At 40.4% G+C, this 27369-nt stretch overlaps 1 protein-coding gene and 1 long non-coding RNA gene across 2 annotated transcripts; one reads left to right on the top strand and one right to left on the bottom strand.

Annotated features, from left to right (window-relative positions):
* Positions 1–12154: 12154 nt before the first annotated feature.
* On the top strand, positions 12155–14416 carry eve1 (even-skipped-like1). Its single transcript, XM_010874732.3, has 3 exons — positions 12155–12255; positions 12569–12801; positions 13973–14416. Exons 1-3 carry the CDS (start codon positions 12252–12254, stop codon positions 14414–14416), a joined length of 681 nt encoding a protein of 226 aa, XP_010873034.1. The 5' UTR covers positions 12155–12251.
* Positions 14417–17903: 3487 nt separating this feature from the next.
* Positions 17904–23710, bottom strand: LOC114840418. Its single transcript, XR_003782620.2, has 4 exons — positions 23572–23710; positions 23122–23327; positions 21874–22041; positions 17904–19151 (listed from the first exon to the last, which is right to left on the bottom strand). It is a non-coding gene; the product is annotated as an uncharacterized LOC114840418 (long non-coding RNA).
* Positions 23711–27369: the final 3659 nt, after the last annotated feature.

Below are 27369 nucleotides of genomic sequence, written 5' to 3' on the forward strand. Positions count from 1 at the left end.
ACTTGTTCTCCCCACTGTATGTCTATATAATTTCCCACACTTTACAGTGCAAGTCAGAGCGAAAAACAAGCTATGAAGTCCAAGGAAATCTCTACAGACCTCAGATAAATAATTGTGTTGAGACATAGATCTAGATAAGGTTATAAAAATATGTATAACACATTGAAAGTTCCCGGGAGCATAGTGAGCTCCATCATTGGGCCACTCTAACAGAGCTTCAGTTTTCTCAGCAGTGATCAGAGAACATGCCGAAAGGACAAAAATCTCTGCAGGACATTATGGTAAAATGTCTAGATGGAATCCCTTCCTGAATACAAAGCGTATTAGGAAAAAGACTCTCTGACAACAACCCAAAAGCACACAGCAAAGACAATGCTGGAGTGGCTTTAGGTCAAGACTGTGAATGTTCTTGAGTGGCCCAAGATCGAAGTTAACCAATGCTCCCCATACAATCTGATAGATCTTGATGCTATATATTTCTATAGCTTCAAAAACACAGTCCGTGAGTAAATCTTACCAATGGAAAATGAATAACATGAAGACTGAAATCTGTGTTCGATTCAATTGACCCCTAGCTCCTATTCAAATTTAAATAACTCTCAAATTCCTTATAAAATGTTGTGTAACTATTTGAAGAACTTTCAAATTTCTTACATCCTAAATGTAATTAAAATCAAGTTTTCGTTGGGGTATACAGCTCCATAAAAATTAAGAGACCACTAATCAATAATTATCCAAAAGAATAGTGCGTGTGACATTTTACAGACGGTCACTGAATTTACATAAAGCTGTCATGACAATCACCATACTAATTTGAAAGTAGTCAAAACAGATCCTTGGAACCAACATAACCAGAGGTGTAAGTACGAATTAAAAGTACTCAGCTGTGTTCACCAGTTTTAGGAAGTTCCAAATTAAGACCTAAATTATCAGGTAAAGTGGTAAATGTCCCCAAACTGAAGAACACAGCAAAACCTAGCCAGGTACTTCTCCTGTGATTATAACTCAGAAGAATATCATAAAGCCTTTAATACATGTACATCATTTGAACGTCTACTTGTCAGTGCTGGAAATAAATATATGTTACGGTGGTTGTAATCTCCATTTCACATAATTGTGAAAAATATTATTGCCTTCTTGCTATTTGTAAAAGAACAGTGTAAATAGACAGCAACACTATTAGTATAACATCCTGTAAGAACAGAATGCTAGACAATAAACCAACCACTGGAAAAGGTTCACCCATTTTGAAAGTCGCTAGGGCACAACATGGAGTAAAAGTTATTTTCAGAGACCATTGATCAGACAAAGAAGAAGCATACCCAGAACAGGACACTACCCTAAAAGCACATGTTTAGAGTTAAGACAAGGCTTAGGCACGTCATGAATGTCTTTTACTTTGTCAGGGAATTGCAACCCAAAACAAGGCTATGTTGTTGGTTTAGCATGTCATACTGGGGCAGCAGTCAGCCCAGCGGTTAGCGCAGTTGACTGGCAACTGAAAGATTCCCTGAGCATGACAATTAACCCTAATAGCTGCCAGTATGTTCCTGTAAATGAGAATGTGTTCTGAGGCAAGTTACCTGACATTTTAAAAGTCTGTGGGAGAGTTACGTTAAGTTAGAACTTTGCCCTTGTGTTTCTGTGTATGTGTGTTGTCACACATGTACAGTATAACCCTGTTTCCAAAAAAGTTGGGATGCTGAGTAAAATGTAAATAAAAAGAGAATGCAATGATGTGCGAATCATTTAAACCCTATATTCAATAGAAAATAGTAGAACCACAACATATCAAATGTTGAAACTGAGACATTTTATTGATTCCTGAAAAATATATGCCCACTTTGAAGTAATGTTAAAAAGCTAAACCTGTTGGAAGAAGAAACCAGATATGAACAAGATCCAGAACCGCCGCCGCGTTCTCTGGGCCCAATCTTGTTTATGATGGAATGAGGCGAAGTGGAAAACTATCATGTGGTCTGACAAATTAAAATGTGAAATAATTTTTGGGAATCATGGATGCCACTGTCCGCTGGACTAAAGACGAGAGGGACCATCCGGCTCCTTATCAGTGCACAGTTCAAAAGCCAGCATCCGTGATGGTATGGGGGTGCATTAGTGCAAATAGCATTGGTGACTTGCACATCTGTGAAGGCACCATTAATGCTGAACAATCCTTGCTTATCTCAGCAAGACAATACCAAACTACATTCTGCACTTAATACGACTGCATGGCTCCATAGTAAAAGAGTATGGGTGCTAAACTGGCCTGCATGCATTCCAGACCTGTCACCCATTGAAAACATTTGGTGCATTATGAAACAAAAAATATGACAAAAGAGACCCCGAACTGTTAAGCAGCTGAAATCCTATAATAAGCAAGAATGGTAATACATTCCACTTTCTCCTCAGTCTCCTCTGTCTACTCAGTTCCCAAACGCTTACAGAGAATTGTTAAAAGAAGAGGCGATGCAACACAATGATTAAAATGCCCCTGTCCCAACTTATTTTGAAATTAGTTACTGGCATCAAATTTAAAAAGTACATGTATTTTCCAAAAACAACACAATTTCTAAATTTTAGCATTTGATATGTTGTCTTTGTACGTTTTTCAATTAAATACAGGGATAAATGATTTGCACATCATTACATTCTGTTTTTATTTGCATTCCCAACTTATTTGGAAACAGGGTTGTATTTGTAAGAATCATGTGGTGGTGTAAGGTGTAGCCCAATCTTGGAAAATAGATCTGGCAATCTGGCACTATATGTCTTTCAGAAAACTCAGGATCAATCTTTAGCTGTGCTGTTGCTCTTTACCTTTAGCATAGCCTTCCACATGAAGTAAGTAATATGTTACTACAAAAGGTAAATATATTTAACCTCAAACCCAGGTTGCCATTTGATTCATAATTTGAATCCAGTTGAGTCTCATGGAGACTTTTGTGTTAATGGGGCACAGTGTAGAATCCTACCAAGAATGTAACATTTAAAAGACTGAATTTAAATTACAACCTGACCTATCACGTCCTCCTCTTCCCTCACCAAATGAGACTGGAATAGTATTAAGTTCTGGACATGCTTTGTCGTTATGTGGATTACCACACCATTTCCTGGTAAATTGGGTCATTTCTTCTTTTAAACTCTTCCCGTTACTGTTTGTTGAAGCAAATCGAAGTCTAGGGACCGAAGTCTATGACCTTTTATCAGTAATTGGTCAACTTTGGTAATGACTTGATTTCCTGTATTGTTGTTACTTGTTTAGCGCGATTTGGTGTGTCAATTTCCTGTTTGGTTCCTACTAGCTCTTCTTCTTTGGGAGTGGGTTGGTATATCACATCACAGGTCATCACCCTCTACTGTCCCCTAGTAATATTGCTGTTTTATTCCCTTTTTTTGACTGAAAGCAATGTGAGGAGGGGTGAACTCAAACACATTTGTTTTCACACGTTCTAAACAAATTCAGTAACGAAAACGGCTAAACTAGACCAGGGTGGTTTAGGGTGTGTGTGTGTGGGGGGGGTTAGTACTGTCAAAAGAGAGTATGAGATCACCGCAAGTAGATGCAAACTAACAGATGGAACGGTAGGAAGATTGGGATGCATGCATTGGTCTTATTCAGCACATTCATTGCCATGGTTAAACTTCATAAAGACATACCTGTTGAGGATACAAGACATGGTTTCAAAAGATAGTGATGCACTGCCCATTAAATCTTTATGTTACCGTCAATTACCGGACACTTATACAGATACACTTAGAGTAGTTAGAGAGTAGACGGGGAGTAGTTAGAACATATAGTTTCAGACGTGCTCCACAAGGGAATCGAACTCTCAACTCCTGGCGTTGCAAGTAGCATACTTGGTCAAGGACTTGGCAGAGAAGTGAAAGGGACAACTTCAGACTGGTAAGGCTTGACACTGACAGGGGCTGGTAGTCCAGTGGTTAAAGCAGCACACCAGTAACCAAAATATTTGCAGGTTAAATCTCTGAGGTGGCAAGGTGAAAAATCAGTTGTTCTTATCCATAGTCTATGCGTGTGAGAGTGAGAGAGTTGCTGTCTTATCAAATGTGACATTTAGCTGGACAAAGGCATGAGTGCCGGTTTTGTGGTCAGAAGGAACATCTGCTACAGTAGATATTGACGTGTAGATACAGAGCACTCTACAATGTTTGGCCCTTGTGACAAAGATGACAAAAGCCTATAAAAATTCAACTTGAGCTTACATTTAAAATATCAGATAAATGTAACTTTTATTTCAGGTAAAACTGTTTTAAGGAAAACTCAGTGTTAATCCAAATAATAGTTATTCATCAAAAACGTGTGTTACAATTCTTGACAACCCTCAGAGGTGAACCGTCCATGAGTGTGATGAATATTTGGCAGCCATGACATCCAATGTGAGGGACCCACGTAGATATTCTTCACATCATTGAAAAATAAAAAAAATCATAGGTAGGTTATAAATAGATTGAAATCTATTATAATTTTATTGGATTACATAGTGCATTTTTAAACCAATTCTGTGTTCACATGGATGTAATTTCAAACTAAGGAGTATCTTCTCATTGAGTTTTTTCCAAATTCCTCTGCATCATTAGGAACTCTTTACTGGTCATGCAGGATTTCCTGTTTCATTGGGGCTTGAATATAAGACGACTCCCAAACCAACCAGACAGCTTTACACCCTCAGCTAATTAATTAATTTTTGCATTGTCACACTCGAAGGTACTTGCAATTGCACTTGCCCATGACAGGGATGGTAATGATCGGAGTGAGCTAACGCATTACAGAGAACAAGTTATGCACCTCACAAGGAGGCTGAGGAATTAGGTTTGTGTCTGACACAAGAATGTAGGCTTGTTGAATACATTTGTGAATTTCCTGCCACTGGTGTGATACACGGACAGAAAGAGGTGACGGCAAATGCTTAAGGGCTGTCTACTCTGTGATCATAGTCTGGTTCCTTTGTTATTAATCTACATGAGGAAGGTCACAGAATACAAAGGAAATTAGAATAACAGTTGTTAACCTTCATAAATTAGGCAATGGATATAGATGATTAGACAACTAAAATTACCCTTCTCCACTAATAGGGTGATAATTAAGAAGTTTAAGTCAACGGAAGTTATGATAAACCTGCCTTGAAGATGACCTAAGTGTGATCTATTAATTACTGTACCACATGCACAATAATTAATGGATCACAGTTGGAAAATTGCACAGGTTGATTGAATTTTAGGGTGACGAAATCTCCGAAACTACAATTAGACTTCAAAACTACAATTAAAATCCATGCCAACAGGCTATTTAGAAGACTTGCTAGAAAGAAACTTTGACTTTTATCAAGACAGAGATATCAGTACCTGGAGTAAGCTAAATGTCAGTAGAACTTTGATTAAAAGCAGATTCTATGATCAGATGAGAAAAATACATGAAAAAACGGGTGAGCTGAAGAGAAGAGTCCACAAACGAGAACCAAGGACTCTGAATAAAACTTTAAAGATTTTGCAGATTCTGTCAACAAGAGGGTGCATGAAGACGTGCAGCTGTGTCCATAATCCTGACATGTTTTTTTAGAAAATTATTAAAAACTTTATTAAAAACTAAGAGTTTTTTCTTTAACCTCCTGAGACCCTGGGTCTGAATATGAGGACATGTTTCAACCTTCCATCACCATGTACTTCATTCTGCTTAATTTAAACCTATTGTCCTTATTACAGGACAGTTGTCTGTGCCATGCTTAGATATTATACTTATCAGGTCCTACTAAACCCAGATAGCTAAGAGAAATAAAAAATGCATACATTATCAAAGCTCATGTCTTTAACCATTTAAAACATATTTTGAACCATTTTACCTGAATAAAAGGTTATATTTCTCTAAAATGTTTTGTATAATATCAAGCTGATTAAACAACAGTTAAATTTTTATGATATCTTTAACAAGGGGCCTAGTTGCAACTAAGAAAAATCGAAATTACTGAAAGCCATTAACTTTTCTATAAATTGATCAAACATATTTGCGCAGATATGGGTCATTTTAGATACCATGTAGTACTAATTCGCCTTTATATATATATATATATAAATATTCCAGACAGAAAGTATAGCAACTGAGCCAATGTATTTGATATAGTCAGCGGGCTGTTCTTATGCTGTTCGAACGCAATCCAGTGCAATTAGAACACTAAAAATATATATTTTTGTCATACCAGTGGTGTAAGGTCAGGTCCAGTCATATCTCAGGTTTCAAACCAACCATTATTTTTATGGAATATAAATCCCCGATCCGATATAACAATACGGTCACCATATCACGCCACCGCCAAACTAAATAGCTGCAATTATGCAGCGCTCTACACAGCGAGTCTCCACGCTTCAGGATGGCACTTACGCTGAAAATAATATCCAACTGAAAATCCTCTAAAGGCCTACAATATGTTGGCCGTTCATAGCCAATTATCTTGTATGCTTACCACCGCAATGAATATAATTATACGTCAACTATGTAGATTCTGTGTACTGCTGTCTACTACAATTTTGAATATTGTTGTCAGGCCTTGATCTGGGGGGCGGGGGAATAAATGGAATAAAGCAACCATTTTGATTAGCCCAGTCGAGAATGCTCTATATGTACACGTATGCTGTTTATGCTCTTATATGTACACGTTTACAGACTGAACTCGTGTACAAAACATCCTTCAAATTATATATTTTGGTTTTGGTATCAGCATCATAAAACCTGCAACAGAATGGACAATTTCCATTTCCATTAATGACACTGGAACCCGACACATATGAGCCAGGGGCCCATGGAATTTTATTTTTGCTAGTGTTAACTATTTTATGTAGGCCTAATTGAAAATGACATTAGCAAACAACATTACGGCCAATTGGACTCAGTGGTCCCAGCGCTAATGCTACTTGTGAAAAAAATATTTTATGCCATTGAGGAAATCAATTAGTACTGAGGTGCACCTTTCCTTTCCATAGCCTAGATCGGATTTTAAAAAGTTTACAATACATTATAATAGATTTAACATGAGAGTACAAAACACTATTTAAGCTATGTTCAAGTTTTGATTTGAATGACGAACAGACTTGTATCTGTATAATGACCATTGCCCATAATGACCGGGAAGCAAAAGACACTAACGTCCTTGTCAGATAATTATGACTGGCGTTTAGATTTTAGTCGGACAAACAGGACGTTGGGGAATAAATTAGTTTATGATGGAGAATTCGCCATCGCCTGCCTCTCAGTGTTTCAGCTTGGGCACTATAAATATCCAGCTCGAATCATTACACACGTTCATCTTCGTTTTATAATGTCAGCATGGATTAAGTCTTTCTATAACTTTCGGCACCACAAAATATGCAGTCGTTCAACCAACCTGGAGTAGGTGAAGAGACCCTTACCTGTACAGACCTTCGTGGGAGACTTCACATTTTACACCAAGCCGTTCTCTAGAGCTGAATTGATCATATACAGTAGGCCTACTGGAGGACTAAAATTTTGTTTCCCGAAGCTCCTGTCAATATTGTAACGAAAGTGCCTACCTACACCAAAACTAAATAAAATATGAAATATTAACTACCTGAACAGGTCATAATAGATTTCCAGGTAATTGTAATAGTTTGCAAGACATTTAAGAATTTCAAATATGAAAACAAATACATGCTGTGTTAATCACGTTTAAATTGTAATAATGTATATTCTGTTTTGAATAATAAAGGGGTATGCTTTCGTTTAAATGACACATAAGCCTACAAGTAATTATTTCGATTGAACTCTGATGGTTTAACAATAGCTGTAGGCCACTAAATATCGAATGGTCAAATCCGATGCAGTATAGCCTATAACCTCTCTATATGAGCGACAGTATGTAGCCTATATTACAATTTCAGTAAACAATTTCATGAAAAATATTATTTGACATTTTTATACAATTCAGAGGTAAATTATAAACTATCCATCGGAATCAACATACATTAATAATTTAGGCAAGGTCATTTTCGCTCCTCAAAAGAAAATAAGCGGCTGTTCAAAACTGATCGATTGAAGCGTAATAATAACGAAATAAATTGTTCCAACTCATAATAAAATGAAATATGACTAAATGCAAAAAATGACCCTACCCCAATATCAACTGCACTAAAATAGTAAAAGTGAATGCCCAAAACATGGTGGGTGACACCTTATCGAATATTTAGACTAGAAGGCTATTCGTTCTTGACTCGATTTAGCCGAGGATCTCTACTTCACAAGGTATGATTTACGCGCAGATTTGGACACATGCAAAAACGAGGAAAAGTCGCCAATTTCACGTTTACATATAGCCTGGCCTACGTGCTCCAATGAATAGAAAGGCCGAAGCAATATGCTACCTTAACGTTATTCGACGTTTCATTAACTGAGGAAGTACGCACGACCCTTGAAAGAGGAATGCGGGTGACATTGCGATTGTCATTTTAAAAGAAGAGCAGTAATTGAGGCTTCAAATGTCGTTGATGAAATGCATTTCCTTATCATGAGTAACAGTGAGGGTTGACACGACTCTTGATATTACCGACCCCACAAGACACTAAGATGGGCAGAGCAGTAGCAGACACCAATAGAACGACTAACTACTACTTTATGTGCGTGCCAAGGACATTTTGTGCGCCTACCAAAGAAGTGTCAGGTTAGGTCCGTCCCTTCTGTTATACACAGATACAGCTGTTCCAGTATGAAAGAGATTGAATGTGGCCTGGCCAAAAGTTGTTAAATTAACAAACTCCGGTTTCAGTCAAGGGAGCAGAATTGGCACGGACTCAAGAATTTTGTTCGACTCACACCGACAGTGGTGGTTGGTTTATTTTGGTCTCGTCACGCTGAGGCACAATGAAACGCAAAGAACCGACTCGAATAGCTTGGTGGTTCATTCTGTACATTCAATATGGCAAACCAAATGTTAACAACACTGCAATAGAAGAAACATGACATCATCAATACCGTCACGGGGTTGCTTAACATGCATGAATGAGTATATATATATATATATTTTAGGTATACTTTATGCTTTATTAGACTGCAAATTGGTAACAGATAGAGGAAAGTCCCCCCCCTCGAAAGATCCGTTGGCTGGATTCAAACGCATGCCTCAGCATTGCAGGTGCACCAGAAGCAGTGGATTACAGAACTGGACCACTTGATCTGATGGTACGATTTTCACTGGATGATGACTTACTGGTAACCATCGCTTGATAAATTGGAATTGATAAAAACCCGTTGACTGGTATTTTCTGAAACTGGCAATGAACACGAAAGGCCACTAAAAATAATGTTTTAAAAAAATGTAAGAATAATACACAACCCGATTGAAAGTAAAGTTATTTTAAGTCGCGAAAACCTAAATACCTTTAAACTCTTTCTAAATGAGAGATCTAGTTTAGTTGCTGAAACGAAAATAACTGTGAATAGTTTTTCAGAAGAAAATAATAAAAAAATAGCAAATGATAAATAATTGTCAATTCCACACGTTCCTCTGATTGCATAAACTGACAATAGGCCAAGACATTATTTGAAAATATACATTTTATGGGCTACGTTTTATTCTTAGGAGAAATGAACAGGCCTCATGTCACTTGTTTTAATTGATAACGGGACATCTAAGGAAACATCAAAGCAAAATACTCATTCTTAATGCTTCTATGATCCTCCGTTCTAATGGTCATCCTTAACTCGGTGATCCACCATGCAAGGCAGGTAGGAAACACTACATCCTCCTTCAGTGACAACGCTTAGAACGTTGCCAGTGGTGCTCGGGACCCATGCCCTCAATCGGCCCCTAAAAAGGGAGGGTCCATATGGTCAGCTCTGAGGGTAGGATATATTTAAGCAATAAGGCACGGGGGTGTGGTACAAAGCCAATAACATAGCCAAGAACGATTCAGTCATGACATAGCGGAGTCCCCTGACACAGAGCTTAGAAATGCTATACTGACAACATACAACAAAACCCAGAGATGACTAATTGCTTTTATTAACGCAATTACAACAGTTAAAAGGTACGTGGTGTCATACCTGTGGTAGAAATAATTGTATAAACCGATGGTTAAATCCTGAATGCAGATTGGCTGATAGCGGTGGGATATAAGACCGTGTGGGGCATGGAATCAGATCACCTTTCACTGTTCTAATTGCACTGGTAACTGGTTTATAAGAACAACAAAAAGTCTCGTGACAAATTGGCTTTGTGACATTTTGGCATGATGCATCGCGCCTAAGAACAGCTCTTAGTTAGAGGGCCTATAATAGCCCTCTAACTTTCCAAGGCTGGTAATCCAGGATAAATGGTAGGTTAATATGCAAAAGAAAGCTTGCTGACAACAAACTTCTACTTTATTTAGATTAGTCCTTTTAAAAACAATGAATGTGTAGCTCCTTTTAAAAGCATGACGATTGGAACGCCAGCTTTTACTCCCACTGCGAAAACATTTACTCACTACAGTAAATCTCTCTTAACAGGAGCGTCTGTTCAATTACTTAAATATTCTACATAATTAAAAAAAATAAACCAAAAAATACAATTAAGTCCTTTAATATTCTAGCCATCTATACTGCAAGGCCAATTGACTTGGTTTGCCCTCAGGTGGAATGCAGTCAGCCAACGTGGAGCCTCTCAGCCATTTGTGATCAAAGCGTCATCATGTATAACAATACAAACATCAGCTAGAGTGATAGCGGTAGTCCGAGCCATGCGTCAGACTGTTCCCTCTAACCAACCACTGACCGCGCACCCGCGCTGCGACCGTCTCCCCCTGTTGGTCCGGTTTCTATTATCACTTCGCTGGGGCAATACAGAGTTTATTGGGGCAAGGCTACGTTTATACGTAGGTAAGCGAGATAAAACGAACAGTGACCCATACAGAAATCTTATACCCTGCCCAGAGGCTTAACCAACACTTTGGTTAAAAACACATTTGCCGAGCTGTGACACTGCTTCTTCATGTTGCCAATTTAAACGAAAATTACGTTCCCATTCCTTTCCTTGTTGGAGATGCATCGATACACAAATATCCACACAAACGTTTTTCCCTACATCGGAGACAAGAACAGCCATGTGCGATCAAGACGATGAAACCGATATGAACTTTAAGCATTTAGCAATTCCTGCGATTTACCTTTCAAATACATAATTACAAATGAATTAATAAAGGATTAGGCTGTGTCAGTGTATGTTTAATTGTTTTATATAAAAAAATCTGCTTAACAGAATAAATAATTGATCCTCTCAATGAAAAAACAGTGGTAAGTGTGAAACATTCATTTGGGGATCAGGAGGATAAAGCATTGTAATAGTGTTCTGATTAAACAAAATCCAAGTGAACATTCTAGCACCCCATTTACACACTCCCTGAGCACGCCTTTATTGACACATATCAGATATTTCTTGATTTTATTCATCACATAATACGTATTTCAATGCGGTATTATTTGAGAGATGCTGGAATAATATTTTAAATGTACGTAGTTACCTTAACACGTCTGCTTCAGCCGTTATTTAAAATATATTTTTAAGGGTTGTAGATTCAATGTATTGTATAGGTGTTTCTGAGCGTTGTTAATCATATTTACGTATAACAACGTTAAACATATTTTTTATTTCGATCTAAATCATCGTACAAGAACATTTAAAATGCACACCTTTTTTGCCTTCGTACCCCACCTTATGCATTTTTCGAACATTAGAGTTCTAATGATTGACTTCCAAAAATACAAACATCAAACGCCACAGAACAATGAGGATTGGTCTATCTCGACAGGGAAGCTTCTGTCACTGTAAAGAAGGGAGGTCGATCTTAATTCTCCATAACAAAAGTACAAAGACAGGTTGGAGACCAAAGACAATTTAACACCTCCTTCCCACCGTGCGCCCAGGCGGCGCCTTGGCGGATAGACCACGTCTCTCATTAGCAGAAGATGGCTCGACCAGCGAGATATAAAAGACAGAAAAGAGAGAGGAGGGTGGGGGGGTGGGGGTGGTTCAAAAGGGGCGACAAAAACAACTCATCCTCTCTGTAAACGAACTTGGCTCGAGCCTGCAGACAGTGCGTCAACAAGGCAGGGAAGAAGAGACACAAAGTTCAGTGTTTGAGTGGCGCACGCTTTGGGAAATACTTTAATTCTAAAGGCGAAGTATTCTACAGGAGTACACTTGGTTTACATTTGAAACCAGGAAAGATACCGGAATACTAATTTCATTATGCGTAAGTAACCCTAAATAATTCTAAATAATCATACATTTTTTTGTTTGTTCTGGCAGTCAGTTGCCGAGGCGTGCAAACGTGCCAGGTTGTTTTCATTATGCTGTAGAAATGAAGACCTCCTTCACGTTTAGGCCCAGTCTGCCTTTGGACATTTGGCCTAGGTTTCATTAGAGATGGCTGCGTAATTACGCATGGAAAATAAGCGTAGTGTTCTCTTTTTCCCCTGTAGACTTGTTAATGAATCTATGAATCGTAACACACAATACTATTTCTAAATCCCGGTTAATTTCAACTTTATTTTTCTTCTTTTCAGTTGCTGAGGGAAGAGAGACGCCTGTCGCCACTTTGGCACATACAAATAGCGGACATCGCGAGGAGCCCTGCCAACGCATTAACGCAATTGACCACAGTCGTAGACACCGAACTGCATTCACCCGGGAACAACTGTCCCGCCTGGAGCAAGAATACCTAAAAGAGAGCTACGTTTCTCGACCGAGGAGATGCGAGCTTTCGACAGCACTCAACCTCCCTGAGACCACAATTAAGGTAGCTTGAAGTACTAGCTATACTACACAAATGGAAATCTATAAATTAGATTAGTTCTCTCATTCTCTTTCATGTTCAGAGTTAAACATTGGCGTGGTGACAGCCAATCAATCTGCCAAACCTAGGGGCCCTGACCACGTCACTTTTAATATGCATATAAACGACTTAAACGAGGGACTTTAGAAACAGTTTCCATTACTTTCTCTTTTAGTTATTCAGCTCAATCGCCCGAACTAGCAGCTGAACAGTGATGGTTCTACCTACTTGTAACATAAATGTAAATGAAGCATGAACAAAGCACGTTTGTGATGCATTGTAGTGGTAGTTTAACCTACATGCCATTCCCTGTAATCCATGTTCATGTAATGTACAAAGTCTTGCCTTTCTTCCAGATCCAAATAATTACGTTACTTGATTAACGACCTCAAGAACTGCGAATTTAATGCTGATTGGCTAGTCCAGGCAGCTAGCCCCCAATTAAAACGATTATGCAAATATTGGAACTGTACATTTTCTCTTTATACATAATACATTTGTATTTGATTGCTAAGCAACCGTTTGTTTGAATAAATTAGTTAATTAAAAGTTGCTAGCTCTGGTGGATATTCAGAAACAATATAATAAGGCAATTCTAAACACAAAACATTTAGCTTTCACTTTAAAGTAAATGCCCAGTACACACACGTGTGTATTTTAAAGTTTCAATAACTTATTGTGTTATTCTCAGAAGGGTTAAAAAGCCATCTAGAGAAGGATGATCTGACCAGTCAGTGATCTACTGACATGCATTTAACCCAACAACCATCCTAAAAGCTGCTTTTTAACAAACTGAATAGCCATCCATGTTTGTTTAAAAAAAAAACATATATATAATTATGATTTTTTTTTTGAGGCCGCACATGTCTTGAAAAATATTGGGAACAACGAATGTGCAACTCTGATAAATCCGTCTGTGAATTAAACATTGAGATTGGCTAAAGGCCAGTCTCTTTAGTAGCAGAAGACTAAGAGTGGGAAGTATTGGAATGTTAGCTAAAGAGACTGTAGCTTAGATCAGCATTACGGTGAGGGTCCACTGTAATCTGTAATTGGAAACGTAGAGCAGCCTAGGATAAGTGTGAATCTCCTCCCTTCTCATTTCATCCCAATGTCTCCAAACCCCCACCCCCAGGTGTGGTTCCAAAACAGGCGGATGAAGGACAAGAGGCAACGTCACTCACTCAGCTGGCCACACCCCCTGGACCCCAACCTCTGCGCCCTGATGGTGAGCCAGGCGGCGACAGGCCTACCGTACCCCTTCCTATCCCACCTGCCCCTACACCTCTACTCCCATCTTGGGGTTGGGGCGGCTGCCCCTCTCAGGCCACTGGATCCCCTGCGCCTCTCCCATACCCCCTACCCCAGGATCGGTGGTCTAACGCCGACCACCCTCTACCCTCATTCGAATGTGATGCACCACCCCGCCACCTGCCCGTGTCCAGTGTGCCTCCACTGGGGATCAGACCCACTGCTCAAAGCCAGGGGAGAGTGTGCTGTCGGCCTGAGTCGGGCTTGCAGTCCCAAAACCATGGCTGCCGGTATGGACAGGAGGGAAGAGGTGGCTTTGCCCAGATGAAGCTGGTAGCCACTGGGGCAATGTTGATATGGTGGTCAGTGGCGGCGTGGGCCAGCACACTGAACACAAGCTGGCCTCCACAGAGGACGGCAATTTGACCCGACTTGTCATGCTGTTGGCGCCAGACATTTACATGTGTCTGCCTGCAATAACACACCCCTGGTTGTTAATGCTGTTTCTACTACTGTAAAAAAGAAAAAAAAAAAAAAAAACACGTGACAACTTTCCAGACGGATGATGTTGAAACCATCCAGCATTCACATGTAGGATAGTTCACACTGTGGAGGACCTCTTGAGACAATAATACACTTCACTTTTGTTGTAACTGCACGTCAAAATGTTCAATTAGAGATTCAGGTAAAACACATCCTTTTTTTTTTTATATACTAAATTGTCTCGGTCACAGAAATTCACATATACTGTTCTGATAATCAAGTATGAATCACGAGAACTAGCTTTAGAGAAGCTACCGTTGTCCAATGTTTGCACTATTGTATGTCATTAAATGATTTTTGTAATTGAAGAGAATGCATACAGTACCAGAATATGTGAAGGCACAAAGTGTACATAGGATTTTCTTTTCCATGTTTTGGAATAACTTTTTTGGGTTAATAAATATTTATGAGAAATTAGATGTTTTCTATAACAAATGGTGATTGAGTGGACTCATTTGTGTCAACAATAAAAAATATTATTTTATAAGGCATACACTTATAAAGTCAATGAAATACATAACAAATAAACTCAACACTACTAAAATCTATTTACATTTTGATTGTACTCTGTTTAATTTCATATGTTAAATCTACATTTCAAGGATATAACCCTTGTGAAATTAAAGCTCCTTCTGGACCAGGGCAACAAAACCAGTTAGACTTGTGTTGTTTAGATTAGCGTCACTGGATCTTTGTCTGAACCAGTTAGACTTGTGTTGTTTAGATTACCATCACTGGATCTTTGTCTGATTCAGCAGTGATCCCAGACAGACTGTACACATAGAGGCTATCAATTAGATTATTGCTATTTATTGCCATTCAGAGGTACCCTGTTATTAAAGACTGTATTACACCAGGCTAACTTACCAGGCTAAAAAAAGACCAATTATAGCACAGGGCAAAACATCAACAGATGGACTGGGAGGTCTAGGATGGACGCACAGCTTTAAAGACAGGGCAGAACACGTGAGTGAATAGTTAAGTTGACTAATAGAAGCCCTCACCCATGCATGCAATGCTCAAACCAATATTTTACTAGATGTCAGGGGGATTAAAACAATATCAAAGTAGCCACTTCTCATTGAAGCAGAAAACAAATGAAAAGCGCACTGCTGGACATGGCTGCATCTGTGTTCCATTAGAGGGATTTGCAAATCACAACATCCCTTTACATATACAGTAAATGCTTAGTGGAGTTGTCGTAAAATGAAAATCCCAGAAGTCCCGGTTACAATGTTTGTAAGTAAATACTTGTTAATGTTTTAAAACAAAAACACTGACAGAAGAATTTGTCCTCCCCTGTGAGAGACACAAACCCAATGGACTACAACACAGTCCTGATAATTAGACTGGAGGTCCACCTTACCAGGTTTACGAGCAAGACTGCACACTGTTTCCCAACTCAACCAGTTCCGTTATCATGTCCGACAGAACAGAAACCTGGGTCCCTTTCTGCACTGTGGTGTCTGACACAACATGCAGAAATACATTTTATCCAGCAAATCTCTCATCTCTAGATAGGTGACAAAGAGGGCTACTGGGAAGCTAAAGACAATTCTACTCTGCAGGACTCAGAAATTGGCGTGGTTCCCATTCTCAAGTGTAGATCAAATGGAATATAGCAATGCTTTACCTATAAGACCAGCAGTATAGAATATATCCCCATACCGGTATGAATGCTTTACTGGGCGTCTTTTAGGGAGCAATAACTTAAACAGTAGTATGGATATAGTTCACTGAGAAGTCAATACGGCTCTTAAAAGAACAAAAACAAACCAATAACTGCTGTGCTCTGTACCAGATGGAACATTTTAGGCTGCATTAACGTAGCCGAATTGAGTTCCTCAGACATTTTTACCTTTGACTTTTTCAGATTTAATCAGTCTAGATTGATTGCTTTTAAATAAGCCCACATAATGACTGGGCATAATGGCTGCCAGCGGTGGCTTAGACTACCCTGCACTCTCCTCACCTGCACAGGTGCATAACAAAGTATAGGGATTGATGAGTCTGTCTGAATGCGGCGTCTGTTGGCAGGACACCAAGGGGCAGGGCAGCCATTGGTGAAGGCTCTCCTGTCTAAGGTTAATCTCCACAGCTCTGCTATAATCACGTGACCTCCTGTCAAAATTACCATGGCTGGCTATCCAGACCACTGAGGCTAGATTACATGAAACAATGGTATCAGCATTGGGTAGGGAGCAGGAGGAAAGGTGTTGCAACAACAAACACTGAATTAGATTGCGTAATTTTCAGTGGCCTTTGTGTCCTCGGGAATAAATAACCGCGTGTTTTGTTAAAAATGTATCGACGCATAAATTAGTAAGCAATTTACCTTCAGTCAAATTGCTAGTGAAAGGCATAAACAGCATGAATTAGGTCAACTTTCACAGGGCCCAAAGTGGTTTGGAGAATTTAATTCCTGTTGGAGACCTCGTAGTCCTTGTCAGTCATAATAGCAGTGATGCGCGAGGTCTCTCAATCAGCAGTCCAGACTATTGTAATTACGGCCAGGCTGTCCTCTGAAATGTGCCTGTTGTCTGATAAAAGTCAGAGCACTCATAAAGCTCTGGTGTCTGAACCACAGTCCCCCGCTTTTTTCCGGACCGACACCACCACCTCTTACAAGAAAGGTCCATTCAAAAGAACAGTCTGTGGGCTCCTAGCGGTCTGGGGTCCTTCTCGTGCGTGCTGAGGACTGGGGAGTGCAGGTACAGGTAATGCCCTCTGTGTGACTGCCATGGAAACACTATGGAAATAGATAATCTGCCATGGAAACACTATGGAAACAGAGAATCTCTTTTCCTCTTGAAGTCTGCATGGGTAATAAGATCAGACACAGAAGAAAAGCTCTCTAACCAGGGACTATAGACAAGCCTAGCAGAGAGAGCGGTGCCGACAGTAAAAGCTCTGCTTCCCGCCCAGCGATTCTGCCTGTCTGGGGAACGCCACTGTGTGATATTTACTACATCCTGCCGGTGGACAAGTTAGCGTAGTCTCTGTCTCTCACTTGTCCTGTTGATGGCATCCACAGTAACAATGCACTGCGGAAACACTTTCAGACAATTTGATTTACACTCTCCACAGCCCAAAAGAGAACATTTTGTGGATAATGGTTTGGGATGATTCAAGGACAAGTCTTTACATTATGTTTACATTTCATTGAGAGTTTGTAATACACTTTGTAACCTACACACACGTAATATGACCACACAGCACTTTCAGACATCAGGAGAAATACAACTACACAATTAGACATAGAGGAATTCCACTAAATCTGCTTTTGTTTTAATCTTGGGTTTCCAAACAGAAAGAGAGGACAAACTATTATGCTTCTGGCTACCAGCTGTTGCAGTCTAAAATGCTTATAAACATCAGATGATGAAGAAAGCAGCCAAAGCTGGCTACACATTAGGGGATTCCCCTGGATTCCCACTAATCCTCATTGCCAACCAGCCAGCCCGCCAGTTCCTCAAATGGGAAATATATGTTGTGGTGCCTAACCTTGAGTGATTCAATCCAGCCTGAACATACACACCTGCTAGTTCAAGTTGAAATGACGTAGGCTACCTAGTAGCATAATACAAAACACAAACAGAAACATATAGAGGTTAGATGTTCTAAAATGTTAGTTGGAGGAAAATTACAACAAGAGAAAAAATTGTAGTGTCTCATGGTCGAATTGGCACCATTGTGGGTAATAACTCCTGAAGATGTAACAGAGGTCCAACCCCCTCCTCATCTGAACCAAATCATCTTGGTTTGAACGGGAAAGCCACAGGAATGACATATGACCAGTAAAGCCTATGGAGACTGGACCAATGTCTCAGGACGGCTGGTTTGGCTGGTTAATGGGACGACCAGCAGCCTGGCAGGTTTCCACAGCCGCAGGTTTTTCCTTGAGTGGTTCCCTGGAGGGATTCCGGTCGATTACCTTTTTCCATATCAGACGATTCCTGGTCTGGTGTTCTGCCACATCACATGTGTTGACCAGGGACTGGTCTGTGGCCCGGTACATTTCCAACAGCCAGTCTGACGGCACAGAGACCGGGCTGGAGACCAGCTGTAGGCGGTGGGTTGCCAGGGTAAAAGAGTTGCATCGACACATGGTCATGGCCGTGGACAGCGAGACATCTGCCATGGTGTCACCAGCTAGTGAAGTAACATTTTATTCCACCTACCGTGCGTTTCCTGGTGTTGCACTATTTCTGCCCAAATTGTCATGAGAGCCAACTTCACTCACAGGTGCCAGCTGAACCACAGGTTTGACAGCCGCTGATCTCTTACCTGGCGTTCTGGGTCAGCGGCACAAAGCGGTCCGAGTGGTCGGGTCTGAAGGGGGTTGGCCGGGGGTTCAGGGGAGGCGTTCCAGAGATTATATAGAGGCCTGGAGGTTCTTCACATAGCTGAGAGAGGGGTTGCTGCGGCCAGTGGGCCTCAGGGTGACGGATGGATCTCCTCAAAGGGCCAGTTGAAGCAGCTGTTGCTGTGGTTACCCAGTTAACCCAGTGAGGCATTGACTAGAGGTGAGGAAGAGAGGGAGTTAAGAAAATTTAAGGAGTATGTCTTGCTTAGGAGAGGGTGCGGTTCCCTTTTGGTCGGTCAATCTGTAACAACAGGGATTAAATTGGGCAGAGCAGATGAGACCGGGCACGTTGGGGCACAGATGCATGGTCAAATTTTTATTTTCCTGTGCCAACAACATGACTAACCCACTGCAAAACCACCCAACATCAGCCTGGCCCTTTCATTGGTCAACTCATCGCAGTCTATATTAAAAAACAACACTCCTCACAAGCACTTTCTAACTGTGAGTTTCACAGGGTGACAGACATGAATGCCCAGTCACTGTACAGTGCAAATATCTTTACAGGTTGAAAAATACAACTTTATTTTTTATCAGTTGATTGAGGATCAGCTTTCTTATGATACTCAATTGTTTTCTAAACTCCTAATTAACTGGTGAACAGCACCATTTTACAAGCAGTTTTTGCACTTGACAATGACAACGATATCAAAATGGGAGAACTATGAACAGTGCTATAATGATTAACAGTTTATCGATGTAAACACCCTCAAATTAAAGTTGACAGTCTACATTTTAAATAAATATTTGTAAATAGGTGCAGTGGTTCCCAAAAATGTTTGGTTATTGTACCATAAGTTGACCTTGAATTTTCATTTCACCAGTAACCTTATGGTGTCATGAGTGTTTTCAAGTACTCTCTGTGGAGAGGCCAAGTACCCCCAGGGGGCCTAGTACCCCTGGTTGGGAAGCACTGGGCTAGAGTACAAAGCCAAAACGTGTGTCACTGTCTAAATACTTATGGACTTCACTGTATCTCTCTGGTTTCCACTTCATGGATCCACTTCATGTTATCCTCCAGATATGGGAGATGTTTGGTCAAGGTCTATGGAAATCTATAAGTAGTGTTGTAGTAAAGACCAGATGAAGCAAGACCGATTCAAGACCAAGACCATAGCAAATCGAGTTCAGGTCAAGACCAAGACAGTGGGGGGTTGAGACCGAGTCAAGACCAAGACAATGGGGGGTCGAGACCGAGTCAAGACCAAGACAATGGGGGGTCGAGACCGAGTCAAGACCAAGACAATGGGGGGTTGAGACCGAGTCAAGACCAAGACAGTGGGGGGTTGAGACCAAGTCAAAACCAAGACAGTGGGGGGTTGAGACCGAGTCAAGACCAAGACAGTGGGGGGTCGAGACCGAGTCAAAACCAAGACCAGGGTAATGCGAGTCCGATTCAGTCAGTTTCCCCACTATACTGACACTACAATGTTAATTGTTCACAAAAACATAATGGGTTCTTTAGATATGTTTTGGGTTAGGATCAGAAACATATTAAGCCGGTACTAAACTAAAATGCACTCTCAATCTCCATATGGTCTGCTTTTTAATCTACGATTTTCTTTCATCAGTGTCTTAAAATCCAAACATAAATTCTGTGGTATTCACAATGTACTTGATAAGTGGTACTAAAAAATACAGTTTATTTTGTATGAATTATTGATAGGCTTACAGAGCAGTAAAAATATGTTTCTTATAGGGAGGAGGTTGACGCAAAAAAAAATTACACATCACTATTAGGTTTTTAATACAGTATCTCTGAAAAGACCCTAAAAATTGTGTACTGTCTGATTTCAAATCCAATATGTTAGATAAAATTAAATAGAACCAAATTAAATGTTTGGCTGCACTGTCATAATTATTAGAGAGGTGCTGCACACTGGATGTACAACAAGGAAGTCGGATAGATTAAAAACACAGTGCACATTCAACACATTCAAGTGCGTTGTGGCAAAAATGTGAGTCTTTGGTAGAAGAAAATCCTCAATGTCCTCATTGGTGCACCGGCGGCTTCCCGAGCATCCCCCAAGAATGAAATTTGGGACTCAAACATAGGGAGCCATGTACTTTTATTGAATAAGTACAAAATGTTTCTGCAAAACATAGCTTTCATAATTATTGGCAGCCCCTACAATAAATATTTCGTGAAGCCTTGTCGAGAGTGGATAACAGCATTTAGCCTCTTCCTGTAAGGTCTGACAAGGTTGGCGCACACTTCTGGGGGGATCTTGGACCACTCCTCCATGCAGCACATTTCAAGGTCCTTGATCGTCCGGCATTTGTGGACTTCCCATTTAAATTCAGACCCCAGGTATTCACTACATTTAAGCCAGGGAGAGACTGAGAATTCTTACTGAAATGTCCATACACGGCCACGTCTCAATCTCATGGCAGAGGCAACCAGGTTTTGGGCTAAAATATCCTGGTACTCAGTGGAACTAATTAAACCATCGATCTCAAAAAGAGCCCCTGGTCCACTAGTAGCAAAATAGCTCCAGTATCAGGAGCTTTTACTAGTATGTAATCCTCTTTAGTAAAGGCTTCTTCTGGGCATCCTTTCCACAGAGCTTGTTGACATGGAGGTGGCATCTAATAAAAGTTTCTGAGACTTGATAACCCCAAGATTCCATTAGACTATGCAGTTCTGAAACAGTGATACTTGTTTTCTCCTTTGCCTCAATATGCAATAATGTTAATTACAAATTTGTTAAAGCGATATAATTCACTAAAATGACAAACACACTATACCCTGTGGAGAAATAGCATCATTGCTATGTCTTGTTGACCCATCATAACAAAATAATTCATAAACAGTTGTGACTTTCTATACCCACTGTGTATGACCCCTCTAAGTGTTCATACACATAATTGTTCACCTTGGCTGCCATGTTGCTTATGAATTGGCATGAATCTGCCTTCCCACTAGGGGGCATTGTGTTGTCTTTCCCCAGGAGCTGGTATACATGGTCCACAATGCCCAGCTCTTTGAGCAGGTTGGTCCTCTGCTGTAGACCCCTGAGATGCTCCTCTTCCTCTCCTCGACCCTGGTAGGAAGTGAGGGGCACACTCTAGAAGCTACCGGGCACTTGCTTTTTAGAAGCAAGCATCAACAGTCTGTAGGGGTCCCTGGTGTGTGGTTGAGGTATGCGTGATGTGCAGGTGTGATTGAGGAATGAGTGAGGTGTAGGTATGGTTTAGGTATGGGTGATGTGTAGGTATGATTGAGGCAAGGGTTATGTATAGGTGTGGTTGAGGTATGGGTGGTGTGTAAGTGTGATTGAAGTATGGGTGATGTGTAGGTATGGTTGAGGTATAGGAGATGTACAGCTCCGGAAAAAATGTAGAGACCACGTCACCTTTTTCTTTCCTTTCCAAAAACGTTTAAAAGGAATGTTATGAGTGAGAAACAGAAGCGCTCTTAATTTTAACCCTTGACGTGTAGGTGTGGACCAATTACAGTGCATATTTGTTACTGTTTTTTCATCTAGTCTTTATTTAATAAGATAACTTTAAGATAAAGTGTACCAAGAGAGAACTCTGAGCTGCCAGTAGACTATGACTTGGAGCAGAAGATTTTATAATGAGTCAGTGCTATGACTCCCTAACTATTTTGTAGGGTAGGGCTGTAATCAGATCTCCATACCTTCATATTGTCCCTACCATATTGGTTAATACTGTAAAACAGACAGTGCTAATTCTTTGCTAAAAAATCCCCATAGTGTACACTAGCTAAATAATAACAAGCGCAAGCAAACAGTGATTTAGCTATTATCCTGCACAACATACAGTTATGTGCATTAGTCTAAACCTTTCAGGGTGGGACAGTCTCAGGTCCATTCAATTCAGAGCGGCAGATGATTATGACTCAGTCTTGACTCTGCTATGACTCCAAGCAGCAGACTGCTATGACTTAGTCGTGACAGACTCTGCTATGACTCAAAATAGTAGGCCCATGACTCAGTCAAACAAGACTCTGCTATGACTCAGACCAGCAGACTATTATGGCCCAGTTAAGGCAGACTACTAGGATTGAGTCTAGGCAGACTCATTTATGACTTAGAGCAGCAGATTCTGTTGTGAGTCAAAGCTATGACACCATACATTCATACAGTTCCTGTACATACCGGATTATAGAACACTATGCAACACACCGATGTGTCGCCAACACACCTCTCCTTAGAGCAGACATGCGGCAGCCGTTCTCTGATCCTGCGTCTCTCGTCCTCGGGCGGCTTTGCGTCGGTTGCAGGTCTGCAGGTTTATGAGCTCCGCCGTGTCATAAAGCAGCCAGTCCTTTACCTCTCTGTCCAGCTGGGAGTCTGTAGTGAAGCTGAAAAAAAAGTTGGAAAGGAAAGTTTTAAGTGAGGAACAGAAGCATTCAATTTGCAGTGGTCTCTTAATTTTTTTACCCTTCTGTTCCTCACTCAAAACCTTCATTTTTTGACTTTTTTTGGAAAGGAAAGAATAAGGTGCAGTGGTCCTCTTAATTTTTTCCGGAGCTGTACATACTAGTACACAGCTCTCTGAATACAGGAGATAGCATGTGTGTTTGTCACATGTGTGTGTTGTCTCACCTCTAGCAGCCAGAGTCTTGATCACCACGTCCTCGATGTTGGCCCACAGCTTCTCAGTGTCACAGTGCATTGCTTCCAGTTAATGGATTAGAGTGGACAGCTTCCTGACAGACAGAGGGATTAAACAGCTTTTAAACACCTTTAATGGGCAACAATAGTCTTAAATGATCAACGGTGACCATTTAAGGCACATCAGCTGTGTCAAATCCTGGTCTAAAAACCCCCAGGCAGTGAAAATTATGTCCTGCAGAGGACTTCCTTGGTGAGCAAGCAGTGTGATTAAGAAGATGCTTGGTTAAATTTGCTTCAGAGGACACGTCTCAAGACTCTACCAGGAGTTGCTGCAATGAGGCCCCGTGCCAGCAAGGTGAAAAATCTGTGGATCTGACCCCAACTGGGCTGTTGAAATAATGGTAATTAACTAAATTGGGGAGGTTAAATAAAATGGGGCACAACAAAGTATTTTTATAAAAGAAAAACATACAACAAAGATAAACACAAAATAATAATGATATAGTAAGATGCAAAAAACATAAAATGTTGCCTGTTTTGTAGTCCATTATGTTTAAAAATTGTGTCCAGAGAGCACAGACACACTTAGGTCCGGAAATATCTGGACACTGACACAATATTCCTAATTTGGCCTTGTAGGCCACCACTATGGATTTAAAATGAAACAACCAAGATGCAATTGAAGTGCAGACTTTCAGCTTTAGTTCAAGGGGTTGGACAAATTAACACAATCATGAACACAATGTTCATTTTTAATACTTTGTCAAGAATCCTTTGCAGACAATGACTGCCTGAAGTCTGGAACACATGGAAATCACCAAACACTGGGTTTCCTCCTTTGTGATACTTTGCCAGGCCTTAACTGCAGCTATCTTGAGTTGCTGTTTGTTTGTGGGTCTTTCTACCTTAGGTTTTGTCTTCAGCAGATGAAATGCATGCTCGATAAGTTTGAGATCAGGACTGACTCGGCCATTGCAGAATATTCCACTACTTTGCCTTAAAAAACTCCTGGGTGGCTTTCGCAGTATGTTTTAGGTCAATGTCCATCTGTAAGGTTTAGCGCCATCCAATCAACTTTGCTGAATTTGGCTGAATCTGAGCAGACAATATATCCCTATACATTCCAGAATTAATCCGGCTGCTTCTGTCACATCATCAGTAAAACACTAGTAACCCAGTGCCATTGGAAGCCATGCATACCCATGCCATCACACTGCCTCCACCGTGATTTACAGATGATGTGGTATGCATTGGATCATGAGCCATCCTAAGCCTTCTCCATACCCCCCCCCCCCATCTTTCTGGTACAGGTTGATCTTAATTTCATCTGACCAAAGAATGCTGGTCCAAAAATAGGCTGGCTTTTTTAGATTTCTTTTGGCAATGTCTAATCTGGCCTTTCTATTCTTGAGGCTTATAAATGGTTTGGACATGGCTCTTGTGAAATGTTCTCTTTATGGAAGACTTGGATAATGATATGCCTACCTCCTGGAGAGTGTTCTTCACTTGGCTGGGTGCTGTGAAGGGGTTTTTCTTTACCATGGAAAGGATCCTACGATCATCCACCACTATTGTCTTCCGTGGACATCCATCCTTTTTGTGTTGCAGAGCTCACCAGTGCGTCCTTTTTTCTCAGAACTGTTGATTTGGCCACTCATAATGCTCCTGCTCTCTCTCTGATGGATTTTTTTTGCAGCCTAAGTGAGGCCTGTTTCAGCTCCCTTGACCGCAATGTTATGTGTTCACAGCAACAGCTTGTGAACCCAAAGGCGAATGCCACACCTGGAATCAACTCCAGACCTTTCACCTGCTTAATTGATGAAGAAATAATGAAGGAATAGCCCAAATCTGTCCATGAAACAGCTTTTGAGTCAATTGTACAATTACTTTTGGTCCCTTAAAAAAGAGGGGGCTACATATTAAAGAACTGTAATTCTTAAAACCCTTCCTCCAATTTGGATGTGAACTCCCTCAAATTAAGGCTGAGAGACGGCACTCTAAGCCTGTATTCATTATTTAACTGTAACTTGAATATATTTTGGTAAACTGCCAAAATAACAAAACTTGTGTCGGTGTCCAATTATTTCCGGACCCAACTGTAATCTAAAATTTTGCAGGTTGCTTGCAAAGGTATGAACTATAAAACCACACAAAAAAATAATAATAAATTTTTTAACACTATGTAAATTATAGGAATATGTGGTTTTGGAAAGTGATTTTTGCTGGACCGTTTACATGGACACGGCCAAGAAGAGCGAATGTCTCTTACTGAGTGAGTGACCAACTGACCTTGTTAAAGAGCGTAGTGGTTAGAGAAGCGTACCTGCAAGCTATAGGTCCCACGATCGAATCACCACAGTCAAAACAAAGTATGTATTTGGATTTGTCCTGGATAGACAAAAACTTTGCAGACTATAACCTTCCATATCTACATTATAGTAAATAAAACTGTTTACGTTTATATTGCGACTATTTCTGTTAGATTTTCGAAGTACGCATCCGTGCATGCTTTTTGGGTCAGGACAGACAAAAACTTAGCTGGCTACAACATTCAGTATCTATGTTATAGTAAGCCTAAACAAAAACAGTTTACTGTTATACAGTATTGCAACTATTTCTGAGGGATTTTCGAAATACGAATTTGTGCATACTTTTTGGGTCAGGATAGACAAAAAAGTAGCTGGCTACATACAACATTCAATAGCTACGTTATAGTAAACCTAAACTAAAACTATTTACGGTTACATTGCAACTTTTTCTGGTGGATTTTCAAAGGTACGTATCTGTGCATGCTTTTGGGGGTAATAACATAGGCTTTATCAAAACCCCTTGGGCAGAAAAAGAGTTGGGGTTTCCACGATTCTCTCGTCTTTTCACTTGACGAGAAAGTCAGTTATCGTCACCAATAGTTATGGTATCAATGTCATTCACTAATGAAAGAAAAACAAATGTTTTTGTACTATGAAGTGAAATAGCTTTAGCAGGGAAAAGTTCATCTTCAGTCTCGCTAGAAAATGCTCAATTCTTATGACTATTCCTAGCAAGTTAGTAGATACTTGTAAGCCTATTACTGGATAATAAGCTGTTAAAACAGCCAGTGTCAAAAGCCATACAGTTCATAGACACTATTTGTGGTGGAGGTAAACTTAATAAGAAACGTTAGTCAGTTCAACACAGTGCTTAATGCTGTCAAGGCACTGGCTAAATGAGCAGGGCCATGGCATTGTGATTAAAGGCAGTGCCTCACATGTGGAAGACCATAGTTCGAATCCAGTGAGGGCAACAAAGTGTATTAATTTTAATTGTGGGCCGGGTGAACTAGGCTTGCTTGGTTCCTTTCATGGTTTTAAAATACTAAGGAAGTGATTCAATATGAGTGGCAATGACAGCCTTTGGTTGACCCACTACCTGAGTTATGTTGTGAATAATGATTGGTTGTGGGGCTTGCTGACATGACCGGCTTCACCTCAGGCATACTGATGGCAGTATATTGTATATGGGGGCAAGAGATCTGAGCTGTTCGTCTCAGAGCTGGATATGACCGCTCTGAGTCATTGGCTTTGAAATGACATCATCTATTTTATCTGCTTCCTTACGACACCTGTAAAGTTGGCCTTGATTATGTTCGATGGTTGACTGGTGTTTCTGAAGTAGACAAAGGCCTCATAACAATGTTTCCCTCCTGGAACCAAGTAATAGCACAGGGGGTTCCAAACTCCAGGTCTAGAGTATCTCAAAAGTAGACATTTGAGTTTTAACCTTGGGCTAGCACACCTGATTCCACCT

Source organism: Esox lucius, chromosome 11 (assembly GCF_011004845.1).
Source record: "Esox lucius isolate fEsoLuc1 chromosome 11, fEsoLuc1.pri, whole genome shotgun sequence".
NCBI lineage: Eukaryota > Metazoa > Chordata > Actinopteri > Esociformes > Esocidae > Esox > Esox lucius.

Excerpts from the sequence above, each read along its gene's own strand:
- eve1 (XM_010874732.3), top strand. Across the intron at positions 12,802-13,972 it reads TCCCTGAGACCACAATTAAG|GTGTGGTTCCAAAACAGGCG; the intron begins GTAGCTTGAAGT and ends CCCCACCCCCAG.